Source organism: Salmo trutta, chromosome 4 (assembly GCF_901001165.1).
Source record: "Salmo trutta chromosome 4, fSalTru1.1, whole genome shotgun sequence".
NCBI classification, from domain to species: Eukaryota; Metazoa; Chordata; class Actinopteri; order Salmoniformes; family Salmonidae; genus Salmo; species Salmo trutta.
The window spans coordinates 52990555-53012834 of record NC_042960.1 but is presented as its reverse complement, the minus strand read 5'-3'; the positions used below and the strand labels follow the sequence as shown (position 1 = coordinate 53012834).

Genomic DNA, 22280 nt, shown 5'->3' with positions numbered 1-22280 from the left:
TACAGTGAATTATAAGTGAAATAATCTGTAAACAATTGTTAGAAAAATGACTTGTGTCATGCACAAAGTAGATGTCCTAACCGACTTGTTAAAACCTGTAGTTTGTTCAACAAAAGATTTGTGGAGTGGTTGAAGAACAAGTTTTATTGACTCCAACCTAAGTGTATGTAAACTTCTGACTTCAACTGTATCTGTGTACTTGCACACTGAGTAGACTTTTCTTGAAAATGAAATTATATGACCTCATAAACCAGTTATATCTCTTTGTGGTATGGACTGATTATTCACTGTGGGAAAGCAGTACATTTCTACTATGTGGTTTTGAGAAGGCTTTTTGGGAGTGTGAGTTGCAACTGTTTTGTCAGATGCCTGAGCTAACATTTTGTCCCTGTCCTCCAGGTGGGCTATGAGTCTCCTCACCCCCACATGAGGGTCCCAGGGTTACCCGCCAGCCTGCAGTCCGCTGCCTCTGGGAAACCGTGAGTGCTGTTCTCTACTGTTCTCTCAGCCTCTGCTACCACAGCCTCTTATACGGTCATCACGCCCTCTTATTCTCTGACCACAGCACAATTTTACTGTTATGTCTTCATACTCGTTTGTTGCTATTGTAGGCTTTTATTGTTTTGAGGGTAACCTCAAGCTTCAGCCTTGTTAAAGGCCCAGTGCAGTCCAAAAAAAATATTTTCCTGTGTTTTATATATATATTTTCACACTGAGGTTGGAATAATAAGCGGTGTGGACTCAGTTGCATGACTTGGACTCTATTCTGACTCCAATTGCAAATTTGACTTGAGACTCGACTTGATAGCAAATAAAATGACTTGACTTGGAACCTCAAGACTCGGCTTTGAATTGAGACTGATGACTTGAAATTATCTGGGCAGGTTTTGTCACTCATTTTGTGGCACGGTGTCTATGTTGATTACTCTCCACGCAGCCAGAGACAGTAGCTGCTGCATCGACTTGCATAGATTTTGTAGTAAAACGCAAACTCTGCGCTCTGATTGGACCAGCTAACTGTTAATCAACACATGTCAGGGTAGGTAGTGCAGTTCTCAAAGTGAGATGGTTTGGGTGGGTAACGAGTGTGAAATTGAATGGGGGGAAAAATATATTTTTCCTATATTTTAATATGCTACCATTTTGTATTTTCTATATATCTTTGTCCATTTGATCTGATTTCTAATATAGGCCTACTGTATTGCACTAAATTGTCTCAAACATCTCTTCTGTGTTTTAGAACCCAAAAATTGCATGTCTTGATTGTTGACCAGTCATTAGCATAGGCACCCATAGGCGAGCACGCATACCCAGAGATTAGTGACCAGAAAGCTCTTGCTTACTTTTCCCTGGCAGAAACAGTGTAGGCCTACGTTTTATATTATTCATATGAAATACAGTATAGAAATCTACTACAGACGCATCTTTGCAAGAACAATAATAGGCTACCTGGCATTTTCATTGATCATTTTCATATTTCAGGTGGCTACTGGCTAACGTTATGTCTAAAGATGGCTGTAACATCGCACTGCCTTCAATATTATGGGACGAAGATGTAACACACAGTACGGGGAAAAAATGTATGAAATGTATGCATTCACTACTGTAAGTCGCTCTGGATAAGAGCGTCTGCTAAATGACTAAAATGTAAATGATATTCTGGTGAATGAATTATGGTATTTGTGAGGAAGAGGGTCTACCCAGTTGGCAACCAGCATTCTGCGGGCAGGCGGCCCTCAAGTGATAGCACGAGGCACTGACAGACCATGCTTTCCACCCTATCCTGCTACCTCCACTGCATACAGTTAGGCCTTATGATTCTGCTTGCTCTGGACAGAGAAGTGAAATGATATCCCTAGTTAATATTGGCTGCTAACATTAATGACTTTCAGATAAAACTGCATTTTACAACCGGATTTGTATTTCTGTGTCTTGCGTTTTGAAAATGCTTTTCCATTTATGTCTCTAATGACAGGCGATGTTTGCGCAGTGATTATGTGCACTCGTGTGCATGGGGGGGTCGCGGGTCAAAACGTTTAGGACAGCTATAGGATCGGGTGCAGCGCAAACGTCAAATTGTAGGGAGAAAAGATTGACATTAATATCTAGCTCCAAATATTGTTTGGTGACAATATTAGCTGGTTACTTTGCAAGCTCACCAGCAATGGAGCGTCAATCAACAATTACTAGCATAAGCCTAGCTACTGGTCTTATGGTAGGTCTATGGTAGATTTATCATTTACTTATGAAGCTTGAATTTGTTATTAAACTTAATTCTTACATATCAAAATGTGTTAGACAAAATACTGAAAAGGCCTTTCTGGTAGCGTCAACAAATAGACAGATTTGTAGTTGAACAAGTCATTGTATCTAAAGCATTTTTTGCATTTTTGATTGACTTGAGACTTGGCTTAAAACTTGTCTTGATTCTATTCTTAGAATGCACGACTTGGTCTTGTCTGGACTCGTTCTACTTGGGACACGATTTGAGACTGACCTTGTGACTCGAGACTTGCTTGTGACTCAAATAATAGTGATTTGGTCCAACCTCTAGGAATAATATTATGCAAATTGAGATAATGCCCTTTTAGTGTAAGAGCTGTTTGAAAGACTGACTGACTGAAATGTTTGCCTGTTTTGGTCTGCCGGGTGACATCACCAGGCGGTAAATTAGTTAATAGACCAAGTAGAGTTCCAAACCTCTCTGCCAACAGCTAGTTTAGATATTTCTCCTCCCCACTCAGACCACTCCCAGACAGTCCTAGTAAAATTCTTGCTTGCGAAATTGCTATTTGCCAAGAAGCTATTTTTGTTTCTTTTTGACAATTTTAATTGAAAACAATCATAGTAAGGTACTTAATTAAATAAAAATGACTGCATTGGATTTTTTTATTTTTTTAAAATGAACAACTACTGCAGAGCAGCACATTTCACTGCGCCTACCGGCCAAAAGTTTTAGAACACCTACTCATTCAAGGGTTTTTCTTTATTTTACTATTTTCTACATTGTAGAATAATAGTGAAGACATCAGAACTATGAAATAACACATATGGAATCATGTAGTAACCAAAAAAGGGTTAAACAGAATGTTTTAGATTTTTCAAATAGCCACCCTTTGCCTTGACAGCTTTGCACACTCTTGGCATTCTCTCAACCAGCTTCACCTGGAATGCTTTTCCAACAGTCTTGAAGGAGTTCCCACATATGCTGAGCACTTGTTGGCTGCTTTTCCTTCACTGCGGTCCAACTCATCCCAAACCATCTCAATTTGGTTGAGGTCGGGGGATTGTGGAGGCCAGATCATCTGATGCAGCACTCCATCACTCTCCTTCTTGGTAAAATAGCCTTTACACAGCCTGGCAGTGTGTTGGGTCATTGTCCTGTTGAAAAACAAATGATAGTCCCACTAAGCCCAAACCAGATGGGATGGTGTCTCTGTGCCGAATGCTGTGGTAGCCATGCTGGTTAAGTGTGCCTTGAATTCTAAATAAATCAGACGGCGTCACCAGCAAAGCACCCCCACACCACCTCCATGTTTTACAGTATGAAATATACATGCGGAGATCATCCGTTCACCCACGCCGCGTCTCAAAGACACGGCGGTTGAAACCAAAAATCTCCAATTTGGACTCTAGACCAAAGGATGGATTTCCACCGGTCTGTTGCTCGTGTTTCTTGGCCCAAGCAAGTCTCTCCTTCTTATTGATGTCCTTTAGTAGTGGTTTCTTTGCAGCAATTTGACCATGAAGGCCTGATTCACACAGTCTCCTCTGAACAGTTGATGTTGAGATGTGTCTGTTACTTGAACTCTGAAGCATTTATTTGGGCTGCAATTTCTGAGGCTGGTAACTCTAATTAACTTATCCTCTGCAGCAGCGGTAACACTGGGTCTTCCATTCCTGTGGCGGTCCTCATGAGAGCCAGTTTCATCATAGCACTTGATGGTTTTTGCGACTGCACTTGAAATTTTCCGTATTGTCTGACCTTCATGTCTTAAAGTAATGATGGACTGTCATTTCTCTTTGCTTATTTGAGCTGTTCTTGCCATAATATGGACTTGGTCTTGTCCCAAATAGGGCTATCTTCTGTATACCACCCCTACCTTGTCACAACACAACTGATGGGCTCAAACGCATTAAGGAAGGACATTTGACAAATTAAAATATACATTTAATTTTCTTAAACGATTGTTTACTACAAGATTCCATATGTGTTATTTCATCATTTTGATGTCTTCACTATTATTCTACAATGTAGAAAATAATAAAAATAAAGAAAAACCCTTGATTGAGTAGGTGTTCTAGAATTTTTGACCGGTAGTGTATACAGTAATGTTTTTGTTCTTCTCCTCCCTCTGTTTACCTCCTCTCTCTCACCAGTGCCTACTCTTTCCATGTAAGTGCGGATGGACAGATGCAGCCGGTGCCTTTCCCTCCGGACGCCCTGCTGGGCCCGGGCATCCCGCGGCACGCCCGGCAGATCCACACTCTGAACCATGGAGAGGTGGTGTGTGCCGTCACCATCAGCACCTCCACACGCCACGTCTACACTGGTGGCAAGGGCTGTGTCAAGGTGTGGGACATCAGCCAGCCTGGCAGCAAGAGTGCCATGGCCCAGCTCGACTGTCTGGTGAGTGGACACACACACTCTGCATAGAGTCACAAACGCACTGACACAAAAGAGATGGCAAAGGAAGGACTCACTCAAACAGTGGTCATGTAAGGACAACTTAGTGATAGGCATTTTTTTATTATGCTTTACAGTGTACATGAAAAATGTATGTACCAAGTTGTCTTGAAGGGAAATGTTACTGGGTGGTAATGTTTTACTCTGGTGGTACTGCTGTGGCTGCAATCCTTAGAGGACTTCATTCTGATGCGGTCATATTATTAATAGTTGTGAATTTTATGTTGCCCACCTCACACAGTCACATTTGCACCCTATAATCACTGGAGTTATTTTCTCTGTTACCCAATCAGAATAGGGATAACTACATCCGCTCCTGCAAACTCCTCCCTGATGGGCGGACCCTCATTGTTGGGGGCGAGGCCAGCACACTGTCAATCTGGGACTTGGCCACACCCACTCCCCGCATCAAGGCGGAGTTGACGTCTTCTGCCCCGGCCTGCTACGCTCTGGCCATCTCCCCCGACAACAAGGTCTGCTTCTCCTGCTGCAGCGACGGAAACATTGTAGTCTGGGACCTGCACAACCAGACCCTGGTTAGGTAAGGAGAGGAGAACGAGAGGGGGATAAAGAGGAAGATGAGGTTAGGAGAGGGGGGAAATATTGTGGTATGGGACCAGCACAACCAGACCCTGGGCAGAAGAGGAGGGTAGGGCAGGGCTGGAGGAGAGAAGGAGGGTAGGGCAGGGCTGGAGGAGAGAAGGAGGGTAGGGCAGGGCTGGAGGAGAGAAGGAGGGTAGTGTAGGGCTGGAGAGGAGGAGGAGGAGGAGGGTAGTGTAGGGCTGGAGAGGAGGAGGAGGAGGGTAGTGTAGGGCTGGAGAGGAGGAGGAGGAGGGTAGTGTAGGGCTGGAGAGGAGGAGGAGGAGGGTAGTGTAGGGCTGGAGAGGAGGAGAAGGAGGGTAGTGTAGGGCTGGAGAGGAGGAGTAGGAGAAGGAGGGTAGTGTAGGGCTGGAGAGGAGGAGGAGGAGGAGGAGGATGAAGAGGGTAGGGCAGGAGGAGAGTTCAGGAGGGTAGGGCAGGGCAGGAGAGGAGGATGAGGGATCAGGCAGGGGAGGAGGAGGATGAGGGATCAGGCAGGGGAGGAGGAGGAGGGGGATAGGGCAGGAGAGGAGGAGGGGGATAGGGCAGGAGAGTGGATGAGGAGGGATCAGGCAGGAGAGGAGGAGGGTAGGGCAGGACAGGACAGGAGAGTAGATGAGGAGAGAGCAATAGAGGAAGAGGAGAGCGAGAGGGTAGGGCAGGAGAGTGGAGAGGAGGGGAGAAGGGTAGAGGGGAAGAGAGCAGGGCAGTGAGCTAGATGACTATGGATCACATCTGAATGGCTCTGGGTTGATGTTGATTGTATTTCTGTGCTCCCCAGGCAATTCCAGGGCCACACTGACGGGGCCAGCTGTATTGACATCTCCAACGATGGGACCAAACTGTGGACGGGGGGGCTGGACAACACAGTACGCTGCTGGGACCTGAGAGAGGGACGACAGCTGCAGCAGCACGACTTCACCTCACAGGTACTGACACCAGCTGAGACTAGATCATGGCTAGTATTCACAGTGTCTCAGAGAAGAAAATTGGTTCGAAGAATATATTGAGAATATACATTTTACCCCTACTTTTATGGGTGAAAATAAAATCTCTGCATGAAGCCTCCTAAGTCATAACAGTCCCACCTTGTCGACATGTATTTAGGACACCTCATAAGCTGTCCTAACCAGTTAAGTTACCAGCAGGTGTCTTGATAATAGAAAAATGCAGTGAGTCAGTGGTTCCTGCGCCACATCCATCTGCTTTGGAGTTGTTGAGTTTTTGATATTTCTTTATGATCAATCCATATAAAATCTAGGTCTGTGTACAACAGTAGACTTATCTCTTGTGCTTTAGACAATGATTTCACAAGATATGCCTAAATACTTAGAACCATAGGGCTAATAAATAATACATCTTCTATTCTATTATTTAATTAAACTACGTATGTGTTATTTGAAGTTATCCTTTCGGAGCGCAATTTCACATTGTAATTTTTAAAAAACTTTGTTCATTTTGATTGTGTTCGATGAAAATTCTAGACCTTTCAAATGATTTATATTACATTATCGGCAAGTGACTTGATGCCTACTGTGCCAAAGCAATTTAGTTGTGTGTTAATATAATGGTAATATTATAAAAATTCCACTTTTTAACAACCATCTGTTAGTTAAAAAAAATGTATGCATACTAACATACAGTGGCGTGAAAGTATTTGGCCCCTTTATTTTCTATTTTTACATATTTTGGATATGAATTGCTCTTCAACTAAAACTTAATATTAGATAAAGGGTACCTGGGTGAAAAAATTACCTGTTGACACTTTTTCATTTATTTAATAAACAAAGTTATGCAACATCTTTGTGTGAAAGTAATTGCCTCTTTACACTCAATAACTGGTTGTGCTACCTTTTAGCTGCAATGACTGCAATCAAACGCTTCCTATAGTTCATCAGTCTCTCACATCACAATGGAGGAATTTTGGTCCACACTTCCATGCAGAACTGCTTTAACTCAGTGACATTTGTGAGTTTTCGAGTATGACCTGCTTGTTTCAGGTCCTGCCACAACATTTCAATCAGGTTTAGGTCTGGACTTTGACTAGGCAATTCCAGTTTTTTTTTTCAGCCATTCTGATGTAGACTTGGTATTGTGTGTTGAATCGTTGTCTTGCTGCATGACCCAGCTGTGCTTCAGCTTAACCATGAATTCTACTCTGTATCAATTCTCTGATACAGAGCATAATTCATGGTTCTTTCAAGGATGGCAAGTTGTCCATGTCCTGAGGCAGAAAAGCATCCCCAAATCACACTACCACAACGCTGGATCCAAAAAGTAAACATTTTGAATCATCTGTTCATAGAACATTCTTCTAGGTGTCTTGATGATCATCCAGGTGCTTCCTGGCAAACTTGAGTCAGCGTTTTGGACGACATGGGTCCCATTTATGTCTGGCAAAAACCAAACGCTGCATTCCACAGTAAGAACCTCGTACCAACGGTCAAGTATGGTGGTGGTAGAGTGACGGTTTGGGGACCTGGAAGACTTATGTATGTTTTGAAACGTGCTATAGAGTTCAGAGCTGGCGATGCCTTATTGCAATTGGTTATTCCCCATTTGCAACAATGTCAATGAGCGTCATCACTATCTTTTCTTTGCAGTAACTATTGTGATTACCAGCTGAGATAAACCTGTGTTGATTTTACTCCTGGCTCAGTGTCTTATCATCATCCTAAAACCTACTCTGAGCTTTGAGTGTTTTTAGTTTTAACACGATTCCTAAAACCTTTTTGGAGATGCTATGTGGATATGGCCCCAGAACTGTACTTCACTTGTTAATATATATGGAGTGGCTGCATTTCCGGATTTTCTGGAACCTGATTTGCTGTAGCTAAATATGGAGATTTATGCGCATGTGCAGTATTTTTTTTGTTTGTTGACGTGCCGCTGCCCACTCCGCTGCCTATGTAGCGGCTCTCAGTAGTGATTGGAAGTTTGGATCTTTTTACTGACTCCAATCTTTCGACTCATTTAATTTGATTCAGTAATGCCCAGAGCACACAGGACCCCCCTATCGGCGAACTTAAAACTGGAATCATGATTCTACAAGCTTCTAGTTCACTGTTGGAGGCTTATTGTAGCTGTCATTTGTTTGAAGCACGCTTTTATAAGTATCAATGTACATACGATTATTTATTGATGGCTTTGAAACGAGGTCTAGTTGTGGCCACAAAGGACTAGATTGTGAATGACTTTTGGAGGAATGCTTTCGGCTTGACTGCCGCGAGGGAGATTAGCACAATATCGTTTGAACTGCAGCAGCCCCCCCAAATGAATTGTTCGAGTGTTGAGCCGAGGCGTGTTTGTTTTGGTTCTACAAAGCTGTGTCCATCGATAACATTCGTTAATCAATTAATTGCGTTCATTCTTGCACCATGTGATCAATTATCAGTTCTAAACATGTATTTTTCTTTGTCAAACTGTATCCACAGCCTAATATACAAGACCTGTCGCTCCATTCAGTCGTGTAATGAGCTAGTTCTCTCATCCTCTCCCTCCCTCCAGATCTTTTCTCTGGGCTACTGTCCTACAGGAGAGTGGCTGGCAGTGGGCATGGAGAGCAGTAATGTAGAAGTGCTGCATGTCTCCAAACCAGACAAGTACCAGCTGCACCTCCACGAGAGCTGTGTGCTCTCCCTCAAGTTTGCCTACTGTGGTACGTACCACACTGCTAATTGTTCCATTCAAATGTTTTCTTGTGTGATCTTGAGGACAAAATAACATTTTAGTAATTTAGCAGACTCTTATCCAGAGCAACACACAATTAGTGCATTCATCTTAAGCTAGCTAGGGACAACCACATATCTCAGTCATAGTAAGTACATTTTTCCTTCAGTAAAGTATCAATGAGCAAAAGGCTGCTAGGAAAATAAGAAAAAGGGAGGGGGACTTAATTAAGATGCTCTTTTGAATAGGTAGGGTTAGCCTGAAATGACTGTGGCTCACAAAGCAGAAGTCCCTTTCTCTTTCTCCCGGTATGCAACAAACTAGCCATCCCTCTGTCATGCTGCATCTCCTCTGCCCATCTCCCATTGTGTGTGTGTTTGGTTCTGCAGGTAAATGGTTTGTGAGCACAGGCAAAGATAACCTTCTGAACGCATGGCGGACACCCTATGGATCAAGCATATTCCAAGTAGGTCCCCACTTTGATTTACTACTGGTTTGTGTCTTAAACTTTGTCACTAGAGAAATTCTATTTCAAGTGCATTTGTTGGATTTATACTATTTATTATATAAATCACTTTTTTGTAATGATATTGTCTCTGTGAATATGGCCTGTGTGTGTAACTGGAGTCTTTTTTAAATGTTTGTTTCTCCAGTCAAAGGAGTCGTCTTCTGTGCTCAGCTGTGACATCTCCCCTGATGACCAGTTCATTGTGACAGGCTCGGGTGACAAGAAGGCCACTGTGTACGAAGTCATCTACTGAGGAGGGAGCACTCTGACTGGATAAAGTGGGGGTGAGGCTCCCTTGGCGCACCAATGACTGTAAAGAGAGTGGTGGGCGTCGTGGAGACCAGAGACACATTGTACTTTGTTTTATTGACTTTTGTAAAGGATGCAGATGAGGGTGAAGTCGGATATCTGGAACTTTGACCTTAAAAAAAATGCTCAGAAAAAGCTGGTAGTCTAGTGACACAAAACGTGGGATTCCTCCAAAGACCTGTTTTTTCCCCCACCTTTTTTTTACAAAATGAAAAAACATATTTTTTTAGCCTTAGAATTCATGATGAGCAGTAGGACCATGGTGTGTGCACAGAGGGAGATAAGGGGGTTGTGAGTGCTAGAGGGGGGTACTGGACGGAGGGAGGTGGGTGGGTGACCACAGTTTTGTGTGTAGCCTTACCCAGTCTCTGTTCGTATCACTGTCTGTCTGTACTCATCTAGCAGATGGCATGGCGGACAGACAGTTTGCTGTGAGATTCCAATGGCTAAAGGTGGTTAGATTCAGCAGCAATATGATTGTATTGTAATACATGATAAAAGGACAGAACACTATCCAGAATACAAAACTAAAATGTGTTCACAGTATTCTGCAATTTCAGGGAAATGGCTACTTATATCAACACTCAACAATTACATGTTTTCTATTGTATTTGTTAGGGCACATAGACAGGTATTTTCACTACTGCATCTTGACCTTTGAACTCAGTATATATCAACTGTAAATAAAGCTCTCTAAAGGCAAAAAAAAAAGGACATTCGTGGGTCGGATTTGCTTAGAGCCGAGGAGAAAAAGAAATGGAAGAACTAAATTGTATGATGTTTGTACATTGTAGTTGAGTATCTCTTTTAAGTGCATATTCCCAAGAGAAGCAGGACTGTGACTAACCACCATACAGGACTGATGGGTCTGGAAAGATGTCTGCAGCCACACAGCTTAGTGGGAGCTTTGATATGAGCCTGGCTGACTGTCTGCTGCTTTTAATGTCATTGTGTCCATAACTGGAAGTGTGGCTGAGGAGGACCTGCCTCTAACTTCAGTGTCCTCTCAACCCTTCCCTACACACACCCTGTGTATTTGCTCTCTATAGTACAGCTTTGCTCAGAACAGAATCCTCAACCATGAGTAGGGCTCATTTCCAAAGGTGGATATGTTCCGGGAGTGGGGAGTTCTGCCTGTGTACAGATGGATAATAACACAATGTGTTCAAAGCTACTGTGTGCCCCCTGTAAATCTGAATGGTCTGAAGAGTATAGCAGCGATGTCATGGAGGCCCCCCCAGGGCCATGTCTTTATAATGGACTCTCATTAGGAGTGGGACGAAGTGGCCCTGGCCTAGACATTTACCTGGAGGAGCTGGTGATTTATGGGATGATGGAGGTATTCTCTCTAGATGGGGAGCTGGCCAAGGAATGGACCTGTGGACTAGGTGAAAGACGCTGGGGGAATGATGTGGGCAAGAGTAGATCTAGGTGATGTAATGAGACCAATAAACTATTTTGTATGGTTCTTGGTGTTTTCATACTGTACTGCATGTATCCAACATTCAAAACTGCATTCAATAAGAAAAATGAATACTCAGCAGGCACTTAAAAGATGAACACTTTATTTTTCCAGTCGTATTTCTTGTAGAACACATGGAAAATTTGTTAGGAAGGAAAACAATGCATTTTTTTTAAAAGTTCATTGGCTTTAAGTCATTAAATAAGAGCACTATTCAATCCGTAGCGCTGAAGAGCTGTGCTACAGTGCAGTAGAAATTTAAATGTTCCCATTTTCAAGGAGACTTCATTAACGGTAAACACTGCATATGTCGGCTCAATCGAAGATGACCCTTAAATTTCAATCGCGCTACGGCTTGAATCGAGCACTTAAAACAAAAGTCAGTAACTGTCGTAACAGAGAAAGCAGGGGCTGTGAAGGTTTTACTGACAGTGACCACGTTTACATGCACACCAATATCCCGTTATTCTGGATACTTAAGTATTCTGTTTCTAAGTTGACGCATATAACGGGATATGTTTTACAATAACCTGAAAAAGCTTGTATCCCGGTTATGAGAGAACCAGATAAGATGCCTGGGATGTGCTAATCTTTGACGGGATACTGTGGCATATGAACATCTTATCCCGTTTCGAATATCATGGGTGTTGTGTGATGTTTTCATCTGATTGTCAAACAAATCACTTCAAAAAGTAGGCTACCATAATATTTCCATAATGAATTTTTCCTCGACTCCGTACTGGACCGTATAGCTTAGTGACTACTTTCACCCTTATTTTGACAAATTTCTGACATTTAGTAGGCCAGATTATAATTTCCAACATTCGGTAAGCCATTTGCCAACTAGTTAGATTCATGCAGCTTCTCTTCTGTCATAACTTGTTGCCCGAGAAGACTAAAGTAGTACGCACCAGAATGTCTTACATCAATAGAATGAATGCATTAGTAATCTACTTAACACCGGTAAAGTTGTCTGTTTTGTTAGGGACCGGGGAGAAAATGCAATAATTCAAACAGTGGAAAGATTGTTCCTGTGCAAAATGTCCAAATGTGATCAGTTTGACTGGTTTTAAGGAAATGAAAAGCTGATCAAATGATGAAACACATTTCTAAAAAGACTTCAGTTTGTCTTGGGTGCATATTTTCATGTGGTTGAAATACTGTCTGCTTGCATAAGTGTCAAAGATAAAACGCATTTTCCACAAGAGATCATTTTTCTCACTCTAGTTCCTGACAATTTACATTAATTGTATAATTTTACTGCAAGAAATGCATAATTCAGCAGGAGTTAATATTCTATTACACTACATGTGTGGTTATAGACCTACAGTCAGTGTCCATATTCAGTTACTATTCCATTTAACCCATATGAACTTAAAATTAGGAATATTCTGTTTATTCATGGTTACAGGGATTCTCACGATAGGGATATCAAAGGTGCATGTAAATAACTGATCCCAAATAAGACCTTAAGCGGGATATGAGCTACAATCCGGAATACAAGTACACATGTAAACGTGGTCAGTGAGCTGAGACACTCACCCGCAATAACATCTGCTAAATATGTGTATGTGACCAATAAAATATGATTTTGAATTGAGAGAGACTGTCTATTGTTGACAGGCAATGAGTGGGATGGTGAGGCAGGCACCATATACTGTACACTTCCCAATGTGTCTTCACCTTTCCCCAACACAGCGACATGACCTAACACCTGCTGCTGTATACTGATTGACTACAGACTGAACAGAAACACTGAAATAGCATTACACACTAATGACTGAGAACCTAGATAAGTACAGTTATCACTTCTGCTTGAAACGGGAACAAAAACAGGAATCGGAACAAGCCTTCCCAAAATGGTAGCCCAGTTTTAGGGCCCTTGTGGTGTTGTGAAAAGGGTAGTACAGTCCACTGCCTGTCACCATCACCAAGGAGAAGGACACATCAGATAGATAAAAAAAGAAAAACCAAAATACATATTTCCCTCACCCACTTGTGTCACTAGGTTGTGTAGTGTATCGCTTCATTTTGCTCTCCAAGGCCAACGTACAGACGTAGGCAAACACAGCACCCTCTTAAAACATAAAGCAACAACTATTCAAGTAGCTTGAGCGTGACTTAAAACAAATGTACACATTAAGCTCTGTGACAAGTTCTATCGAAGCAGGGTTTTGCAATATACGTGGATATCATCAATTTCCTTATTTGCTACAAGTTGAAGCATGTAGTATTAAACAGGGAAGTTAAATGAGCATTAAAGGGTGAGTGGTGTCAGAACAAGCCATTGGTAAGCATGAAGATGAACAGCATAGCCCAGTGTTGCTCTTGTCTGTTTAGTGTTTGTGGCACAGGGGCCCGCTGAGACTCAGATTGACTCTGCTCCTCATTAAACGCAGCCTTTGTGAGACAAAAGTAAAATAGATATTAGGGGAGTGAGACGGGGAGCGCTGCTATGAATATTTAATTGGGTGCAGGGCTGTGTGTATGTGTATCTCTGGGGCAGAGCTCCAGCACTTCTCCAGCCTGGCTCACGGTGATAGCTCTCCCAAGCTCCTGACACCCCTGGCTGGGGAGCTGTGGTGCAGCGTTGGCATCATTAAGGGTTCCACTGTCTGACTAATGAATCGATTGTCTGGTATCAGTGCTCCTCGCTGCAGCTCCCAGAGTGGCGCGCTCCTCCTCTGGGGTTTCCCTTCTGCTGAGCTCTTAATCAGAAAACACTAATTACCCTCCTTTTCTCCCTCTCCTCTTCCTTCTCTTGTTATCTCTCGCCCTCTCCCTCCATCTTACTCTCCCTCTCTCTTGCGCTCTACGCATCTCTCCCTCTTTCTACCCTGCCTCATCTTCAGGGCTATGGTGGTAGTGTACACGCTGGGAAGTGCAGCTAGCTGAGATGAGGGGGGTGTTGTTGTAGGGTCCTTTGGGAGCCGGAGCTGGAGAGCATTGCTACTGTACAAAAGAGCCATAGCTGCCCCCACCTGCCCTGCTGTAGTCCTGAAGTAGGTAACCACCCCCCCCCCCCCCCCCCCCCCCCCCACACACACACACACACTTATTTCCTGTTCTCAGTAGACCACCTCATACACGGTGGCCTTCTTGTCTCCAGAACCAGTCACTATGTACTTATCATCCGGTGACACGTCACAACTCAGGACAGACGAGGACTCCTTGGACTGACAGAGAGAGAGAGAGAGAGAAGAAAGGAGAGCGGGAGGGGGAAAGAGACGGAGAGAAGAAAGGAGAGCGGGAGGGGGAAAGAGACGGAGAGAAGAAGAAAAGGAAAAAGTTGTTACAAATCAGTGTCATCCATGAACTCTGATGTGGACCAGAGGTGGACCTGCCAAAGCCTGGTCATTATCAGTAGGTGTAATAACACTCAGCTCCACACAGCTACATGTCTTAAACAAGGGAGTGAAACTGAGTTTAAACAGAGACTGATAAGGCACTGCCATACTGTGTTCGATCTTGTCTAGCCATCTTGTCTCGAGGACCACAATGGAAATAAGTCCCAGACTTTGTGTGTTATCCTCTGATTGTATTTATGTGCATGTATGGCTTTTTCAAGTTTTATGTGTGCTTGTTTTTTAAAATGGTTGAATTAATAAACTAAATGGAGTCACAGACAGTATGAGACAGACAGAGAGGTTCAGTGAGAGACAGATGTGTGTTTACTCAGGAACACGTATGTCTGGGAAGGAACACACTTCCACCAATTCTTCCAGTGTTGGGTGAGGTCTGGGAAGGAACACACTTCCACCAATTCTTCCAGTGTTGGGTGAGGTCTGGGAAGGAACACACTTCCACCAATTCTTCCAGTGTTGGGTGAGGTCTGGGAAGGAACACACTTCCACCAATTCTTCCAGTGTTGGGTGAGGTCTGGGAAGGAACACACTTCCACCAATTCTTCCAGTGTTGGGTGAGGTCTGGGAAGGAACACACTTCCACCAATTCTTCCAGTGTTGGGTGAGGTCTGGGAAGGAACACACTTCCACCAATTCTTCCAGTGTTGGGTGAGGTCTGGGAAGGAACACACTTCCACAGCGGTGGGTGAGTGACAGTGATTAGGAGAGATCTCCCTGGGGGTCCCACATGGCACCACACATCACTGCTCTACTCAGGAAGCTAATGTCTCACTTGCCTCATGCCTCTATAGCACCGTTTATACCTGGTTCTAACATGTGTCCTTTGTCCTGATCCTGTCCACATTCTGATTGTGCCCCACATTTTTAGACGGGTGTAGATGACTAAAGGATGCATTAAACTGATTGTGATCAGGTCTTCCTGACCACCTCCTGTAAGATAGATATCCAGACACATTGTGTAGACAGATCTGGACAGTGAAACCATTTAAATCATCATTATCCCACCCTCTAAAATCATTGACATGTGGCATCAATATGTGTCTTAAAATAAATAAATACATTATTTTGAAAGAATATCTGGACAAAGGACGCATGTAAGTGTAACCGATGTGAAATGGCTAGCTAGTTAGCGGGGTGTGCGCTAATAGCGTTTCAATCGGTGACGTCACTTGCTCTGAGACCTTGAAGTAGTTGTTCCCCTTGCTCTGCAAGGGCCGTGGCTTTTGTGGAGTGATGGGTAACGATGCTTCGAGGGTGGCTGTTGTCAATGTGTGCAGAGGGTCCCTGGTTCGAGCCCAGGTAGGGGCGAGGAGAGGGACGGAAGCTATACTGTTACATAAGCACTAGGTATAAACCAGGCTTATCTCTATGTTGGTCCACTACAGAGTTGGCTCCTTATAGCTCAAAATGCCCTAATAACAGTAGTGTGTATTTTCAGAGGAGGCTGGTGGGAGGAGCTACAGGAGGATGGGCTCATTGTATTGGCTGGAATGGATTATTGGATCGGTACGAAACATATGGAAACCACGTTTGACTCTATTCCATTCCAGGCATTACAATGAGCCCGTCCTCCAATAGCTCCTCCCACCAGCCTCACTGATTACCGCCTAGAAGTATTCATTGAATCAAAATAGGGCACAAAATAACATGTTTTTGTTTGGACACAATCGGAATAGTAAATAACATATTATGGTCTTTCTGGTGTATTATTGACCATTCTTTACTTTGTAGAAAATCACCAAGTCATTACAAGGGTTTTTAGATCATCCCAGTAATGGTAATTGCTACACAATACATGTTTTATAACAGACAATGGTGCCTGTAACTTTTATTCTTCTTCGTCTGACCGGCAGAGTGATGTCTCCCAAGTGGCACAGCGGTCTAAGGCACTGCATCTCTGTGCTAGAGGCATCACTACAGACCCCTGTTCGATTCCAGGCTGTATCACAACCGGCTGTGATTGGGAGTCCCATAGGGCGGTGCACAATTGGCCCAGCGTCGTCCAGGTTAGGCCGTCATTGTAAATAAGAATTTGTTCTTAACTGACTTGCCTAGTTAAATAAAGGTTAAATAAACATTTCAAAAAGTCAACCCAGGTTCTTAAAGGAACAATCCACCCAAAACCACAAATTCCTATGATTTACAGTGTTAAATAACTCTAATATGTGAGAACAATATTTTTGTTGACAAATGATTCATTTTGTCATTATAACAAGGTTGGTAGCAACATGTGAATATCGTTGTGGAAATCTGTTGCAGATCAAGTCGACTACAAAACCCCCAATGCAATGCTCTCTCTGGACTGGCTGGCTAGTTAGCTAGGTATCTACTAGTCAGCAAACGTAGCTACACACAATAATACTAACGTCAATATCAGCATGCGAAGTAGCTAGCTACCTGTAAAATCACCTAAAGAAACCGTAATTTACGAGTACAATCTCAACCATGTTCAAATTGCAGTTCCTCTCAGTCTACCTCAGATCCCAGGGTGTAGACGTTGTTATGGTAACAACGGCCCTTTCACACAGACACACAAGGCGCATTGGGTGTAGGGTTGCCAGGTCTAGCGAAATTCTCCAGCGAATGACTACTCAAAACCCGATCAAAAGGCCTGGAAACAATGACCATATTTTGTTTTTCGCTGCAAGAGAGGAGTTGCCACATGTATCCAAAAATATGTCAAATAAGCTAGCGCTGTTAGTTTGTTGTTCTCACATCACTTGTCATGACGTGCAAAGCTCTACTCTGTCACGTGACTCAGCTGCCTGCTATAGCACTCTTCCAACACAGGTTTGACGTCAAAACACTTAAGACACACCCTCTCCCCTCAGCTCTCAAATTAAGTGGACACTTCTGATGACGTATCATGACGTCTGACGAGTATACGCTTGCAGGGCAAGGGGCGAGGGCGGAAGGAATACTCTAACAAAAAAGCTGTTAGAATTGAGGTCCTTGTGTAATGTGATATTGTACCCCCAGCCCAATTGTCCTTTATTATATATAATTGTGTTCCCACATGTACTTCCTGTATTGATTTGTTAATAAAAAATAAATAAAAATTGAGAAAAAAAAAAAGAGGGAGGAAGGAATGATTAAAAAAAATGGAAGACCCATGGTAGGAAATTCGTCACTCGTTCATCCCGCGATGATTGTGTTTTCTGCCACAGGTAGCTTGTGGGTGCTTTATATGCGCTATAGTCAATTACGAGTGCATGTCTACTTATATTAAATATATCATCATTAATTTACACCTACAGTATGATAGCTACCATTAGTTAGCTAACTAACGTTAGCCTGCCTAGCTGGAACTTCTGAAGAAGGAAAATGTTTTAATTCTACAATTTCCAAAAGATAATCAAACAAAAACATATTGAATTTTTACGAGACGTTTGTGCCATGTGCATTAGTATAACAATTTCTAACTTTTTTGCATTCGTTTTAACTTACACTTGTATGTTGACTTCTCCATTGATATAGTTTTTACGTTTTTGCGGACTTTTCTTAGCAGATGTACAATCGTAGCAAATTGAATTATGGGGAGTTTCAGGCCCTGGAGTTAACATAATTGTACACTCGCAAAGCCGACCAAAAACAAGGGCTGAGGGGCTTACGTTGCAAACTTCCCTTGCTTGGCCAATCATTTGGATCACCCTCCAAGATGGCGACAGGGATTCTCCCAAGGGCATAAGGCGAGGGTAAGTGGACGAGGGTGTGTCTTTTAAGTGTTTGGAATGCATCTGTTTGGACCGTAGAGAGTGGCAGCATTCCAAACACTTAAAAGACACAGCCTCTCCTCTCAGTCCTCAAATTAAGTGGACACTTCTGATGACGTACCATGACGTCTGACGAGTTTACACTTGCGGGGCAAGGGAGGAAGGAATTCATTTTAAATGAACCGCCCTTGTCCGGAAATTCATCACTCGTTCGGCCTGCAACGATTGTGTTTTCAGCCACCGGTAGCTTGTCGGTGCTTTATATGCGCTACAGTCAATTATGATTGCATCATATCTTGGCTAGAAGACCACGCATCTGCAGACATCGAATATTAGCCATCCTACTATATCAGGTAAATCTAAAATTACAATGTATAAGTGTGATGTCAGGAAACGTTATGTGCGCAAGTTAACGTTTCCAAAAAGCTAAACGAACAAAAACATCATTACATGTTTGAGCCGTCATGTGCATTAGTAGCACAATTTCGAACTTATTTACATTTGTTTTTACTTACGCTTGTATGTTGACTTCTCCATATTAATGTTGGTTTTAAGTTTTGGTGGACTTTTCTTAGCGGATGTACAATCATCGGGAATTGAATTATGGGGAGTTTCAGGCCAGGAGTGAACATAATTGTACACTTGCAAAGCCGACTAAAAACGAGGGCTGAGGGGCTTGCATTGCCAACTTCCCTAATCATTTGGACCAATGACAAAGATGGCCACAGGGATTCCCCTAAGGGCATAAGGCGAGGGTAAGTGGAGGAGGGTGTGTCATTTATGAGTTTGAAACGCAGCCTGAGGGTGACTTCCAGAGAATGGGGAGAGGATCAATAAACCCATCAATTTTGGGGGACACACACTTGACTTGAATGATGCAATTCATGTTCTACTTAAGAAATAAGGCCAGAGGAGGTGTGGTATATGGCCAATATACCACGGCTAAGAGCTGTTCTTGGGCACAAAGCAACGCTATTATAAACTGTTTACCAAAATAATTAGAGCAGCAAAAATTACATTTTACATTTACATTTAAGTCATTTAGCAGACGCTCTTATCCAGAGCGACTGGTCTTGTCATACCCGTGGTATACTTAAGTGATAATGCCCGAGAAGCCGGTGTTTGGAGGATATATAGGCACAGGTGTTGTTAACTTTAACTCCTACATGTACATATTACCTCAACTACCTCGACTAACTTGTGCCCCCACACATTGACTCTGTGCCAGTACTCCCTGTATACAGCCTTGCTAATGTTATTTTACCGCTGCTCTTTAATAATTTGATATTTTTATTTAAAAAATGTACTTATTTGTTACTTAACACTTAATTTTCTTAACTGCATTGTTGGTTATTTATTTATTTCACCTTTATTTAACCAGGTAGGCAAGTTGAGAACAAGTTCTCATTTACAATTGAGACCTGGCCAAGGTAAAGCAAGCAGTTCGACACATACAACAACACAGAGTTACACATGGAGTAAAACAAACATACAGTCAATAATATAGTAGAAAAATAAGTCTATATACAAAGTGAGCAAAGGAGGTGAGATAAGGGAGGTAAAGGCAAAAAAGGCCATGGTGGCGAAGTAAATACAATATAGCAAGTAAAACACTGGAATGGTAGATTTGCAGTGGAAGAAAGTGCAAAGTAGAAATAGAAATAATGGTGTGCAAAGGAGAAAAATAAATAAATACAGTAGGTGAAGAGGTAGTTGTTTGGGCTAAATTATAGATGGGCTATGTACAGGTGCAGTGATCTGTGAGCTGCTCTGACAGCTGGTGCTTAAAGCTAGTGAGGGAGATAAGTGTTTCCAGTTTTAGAGATATTTGTAGTTCGTTCCAATCATTGGCAGCAGAGAACTGGAAGGAGAGGCGGCCGAAGGAGGAATTGGCTTTGGGGGTGACCAGAGAGATATACCTGCTGGAGCGCGTGCTACAGGTGGGTGCTGCTATGGTGACCAGCTAGCTGAGATAAGGGGGAACTTTACCTAGCAGGGTCTTGTAGATGACCTGGAGCCAGTGGGTTTGGCAACAAGTATGAAACGAGGGCCAGCCAACGAGAGCATACAGTTCGCAGTGGTGGGTAGTATATGGAGCTTTGGTGACAAAACAGATGGCACTGTGATAGACTGCATCCAATTTATTGAGTAGGGTATTGGAGGCTATTTTGTAAATGACATCGCCTAAGTCGAGGATCGGTAGGATGGTCAGTTTTACGAGGGTATGTTTGGCAGCATGAGTGAAAGATGCTTTGTTGCGAAATAGGAAACCAATTCTAGATTTAACTTTGGGTTGGAGATGTTTGATGTGAGTCTGGAAGGAGAGTTTACAGACTAACCAGACACCTAGGTATTTGTAGTTGTCCACATATTCTAAGTCAGAACCATCCAGAGTAGTGATGCTGGATGGGCGGGCAGGTGCAGGCAGCGATCGGTTGAAGAGCATGCGTTTAGTTTTACTTGTATTTAAGAGCAGTTAGAGGCCATGGAAGGAGAGTTGTATGACATTGAAGCTCGTCTGGAGAGTAATTAACACAGTGTCCAAAGAAGGGCCAGAAGTCTACAGAATGGTGTTGTCTGCGTAGAGGTGGATCAGAGACTCACCAGCAGCAAGAGTGACATCATTGATGTATACAGAGAAAAGAGTCGGCCCAAGAATTGAACCCTGTGGCACCCCCATAGAGACTGCCAGAGGCCCGGACAACAGGCCCTCGGATTTGACACACTGAACTTTATCGGAGAAGTAGTTGGTGAACCAGGTCCAGACAATCATTTGAGAAACCAAGGCTATTGAGTCTGCCGATGAGGATGTGGTGATTGACAGAGTCGAAAGGTTAAGGGCTTGTAAGTAAGCATTTCACTGTTAGGTCTACACCTGTTGAATTCGGCGCATGTGACAGTTAACATTTGATTTATGGGATTAAACTTCGCTCTGAAGCCGGCAGCGTTGCTGGCTCGGTCAAAGTGATTATCGGAGGGTCTAATTAGCCCCTACCTACACCCTCCATAATTTTCACTCCTCCAGTTTTGGGACACTTGTGCATAGGGTGGAGACACACGGGAACGTGCAAATGGAGGGCTGAGGGGAAGGGGTTGATTTGGGATTCAGCGACACACACCTCTCTGGCCCTGCCCCCCACTCACTCAATCAGCAACAGCCTGCCTCACTGCCTGATAGTCAGCAGCAGCAGGTCGCACTGTCACAGTGAAAATAATAATAAAAAATATAAAAAATTATGAGAAATGTCATGGCTGACGCGGTGCAATTTAGAAGTAGCCCAAAAACCCGCAATCAATACATTTTCACCCGTGACATCGTTTTCAAAGTAGCCCAACTGCTAGAAAACTATGGTCATGGCAACCCTGATTGCATAATGGTACTTGATGGAAAAACTGAGATGAATAATTTGGTACACTGTTTAGATTGAGCACATCTAAGCGAGATATATACTTTGTCATGACGATATAAACGGATGGAACTGTTCTAGACCAAGCGGATCTCAAACCCTTTGTGGCCGGGGACCCCTTTTGTGATAGCAAATTCATCAGGGACCCCTCAATCAGAACACAACTCGAGTGCGTTCTGATAGCCTATAAGGAGTTTTACTATGACGTCTGAAATCCATGGCTGGACGAACCAGGTCTCGGGCCCGGGGAGAGAACATTTTAAAAGCCTGCCTCTTGGCACTTTTCAAGCTAATTTCCTTCAATTCTACACATTTTGTCATGGGGCAGAGATATTTGTTGTTGTTGCAGCTTTAAAGCGAATATCCTGCAATTCTACACATTTTGCCATGAGGCAAAGAGAAAACATTGCAGTTTTAAAGCTTAAATTACAGTGCATTTATGTATAAAAATATATATACATTGGGGGAATAGTATTGAGTCGAAAAGTGGATAATTAGGAGTACTGTGGATACAAATATCCCTGTGAGCCAGGCCCATGTTGCCCAGGGTTAAGAACATACATTGTAGATGAATAATATTA

At 43.0% G+C, this 22280-nt stretch overlaps 2 protein-coding genes across 6 annotated transcripts in view; one reads left to right on the top strand and one right to left on the bottom strand.

The window, feature by feature from the left end:
* Positions 1 to 11220, top strand: part of LOC115192598 (transducin-like enhancer protein 1) — a 49268-nt gene extending 38048 nt beyond the window's left edge. For all 5 annotated transcript variants that reach the window (XM_029751280.1, XM_029751279.1, XM_029751278.1 and 2 more), the window contains 7 exons: positions 400 to 479; positions 4381 to 4630; positions 4981 to 5228; positions 6048 to 6195; positions 8774 to 8924; positions 9325 to 9401; positions 9589 to 11220. In XM_029751280.1, the coding sequence (XP_029607140.1) occupies positions 400 to 479; positions 4381 to 4630; positions 4981 to 5228; positions 6048 to 6195; positions 8774 to 8924; positions 9325 to 9401; positions 9589 to 9696 (1062 nt within the window). In that variant the 3' untranslated portion in view covers positions 9697 to 11220. The remainder of the gene's footprint in view (positions 1 to 399; positions 480 to 4380; positions 4631 to 4980; positions 5229 to 6047; positions 6196 to 8773; positions 8925 to 9324; positions 9402 to 9588) is intronic.
* Positions 11221 to 14232: 3012 nt separating this feature from the next.
* The window catches only part of LOC115192599 (transducin-like enhancer protein 4), an 80811-nt gene continuing 72763 nt past the window's right edge, over positions 14233 to 22280 (bottom strand). The window contains exon 20 of the mRNA XM_029751284.1: positions 14233 to 14390. Coding sequence (XP_029607144.1) covers positions 14283 to 14390 — 108 coding nt within the window. The 3' untranslated portion in view covers positions 14233 to 14282. The remainder of the gene's footprint in view (positions 14391 to 22280) is intronic.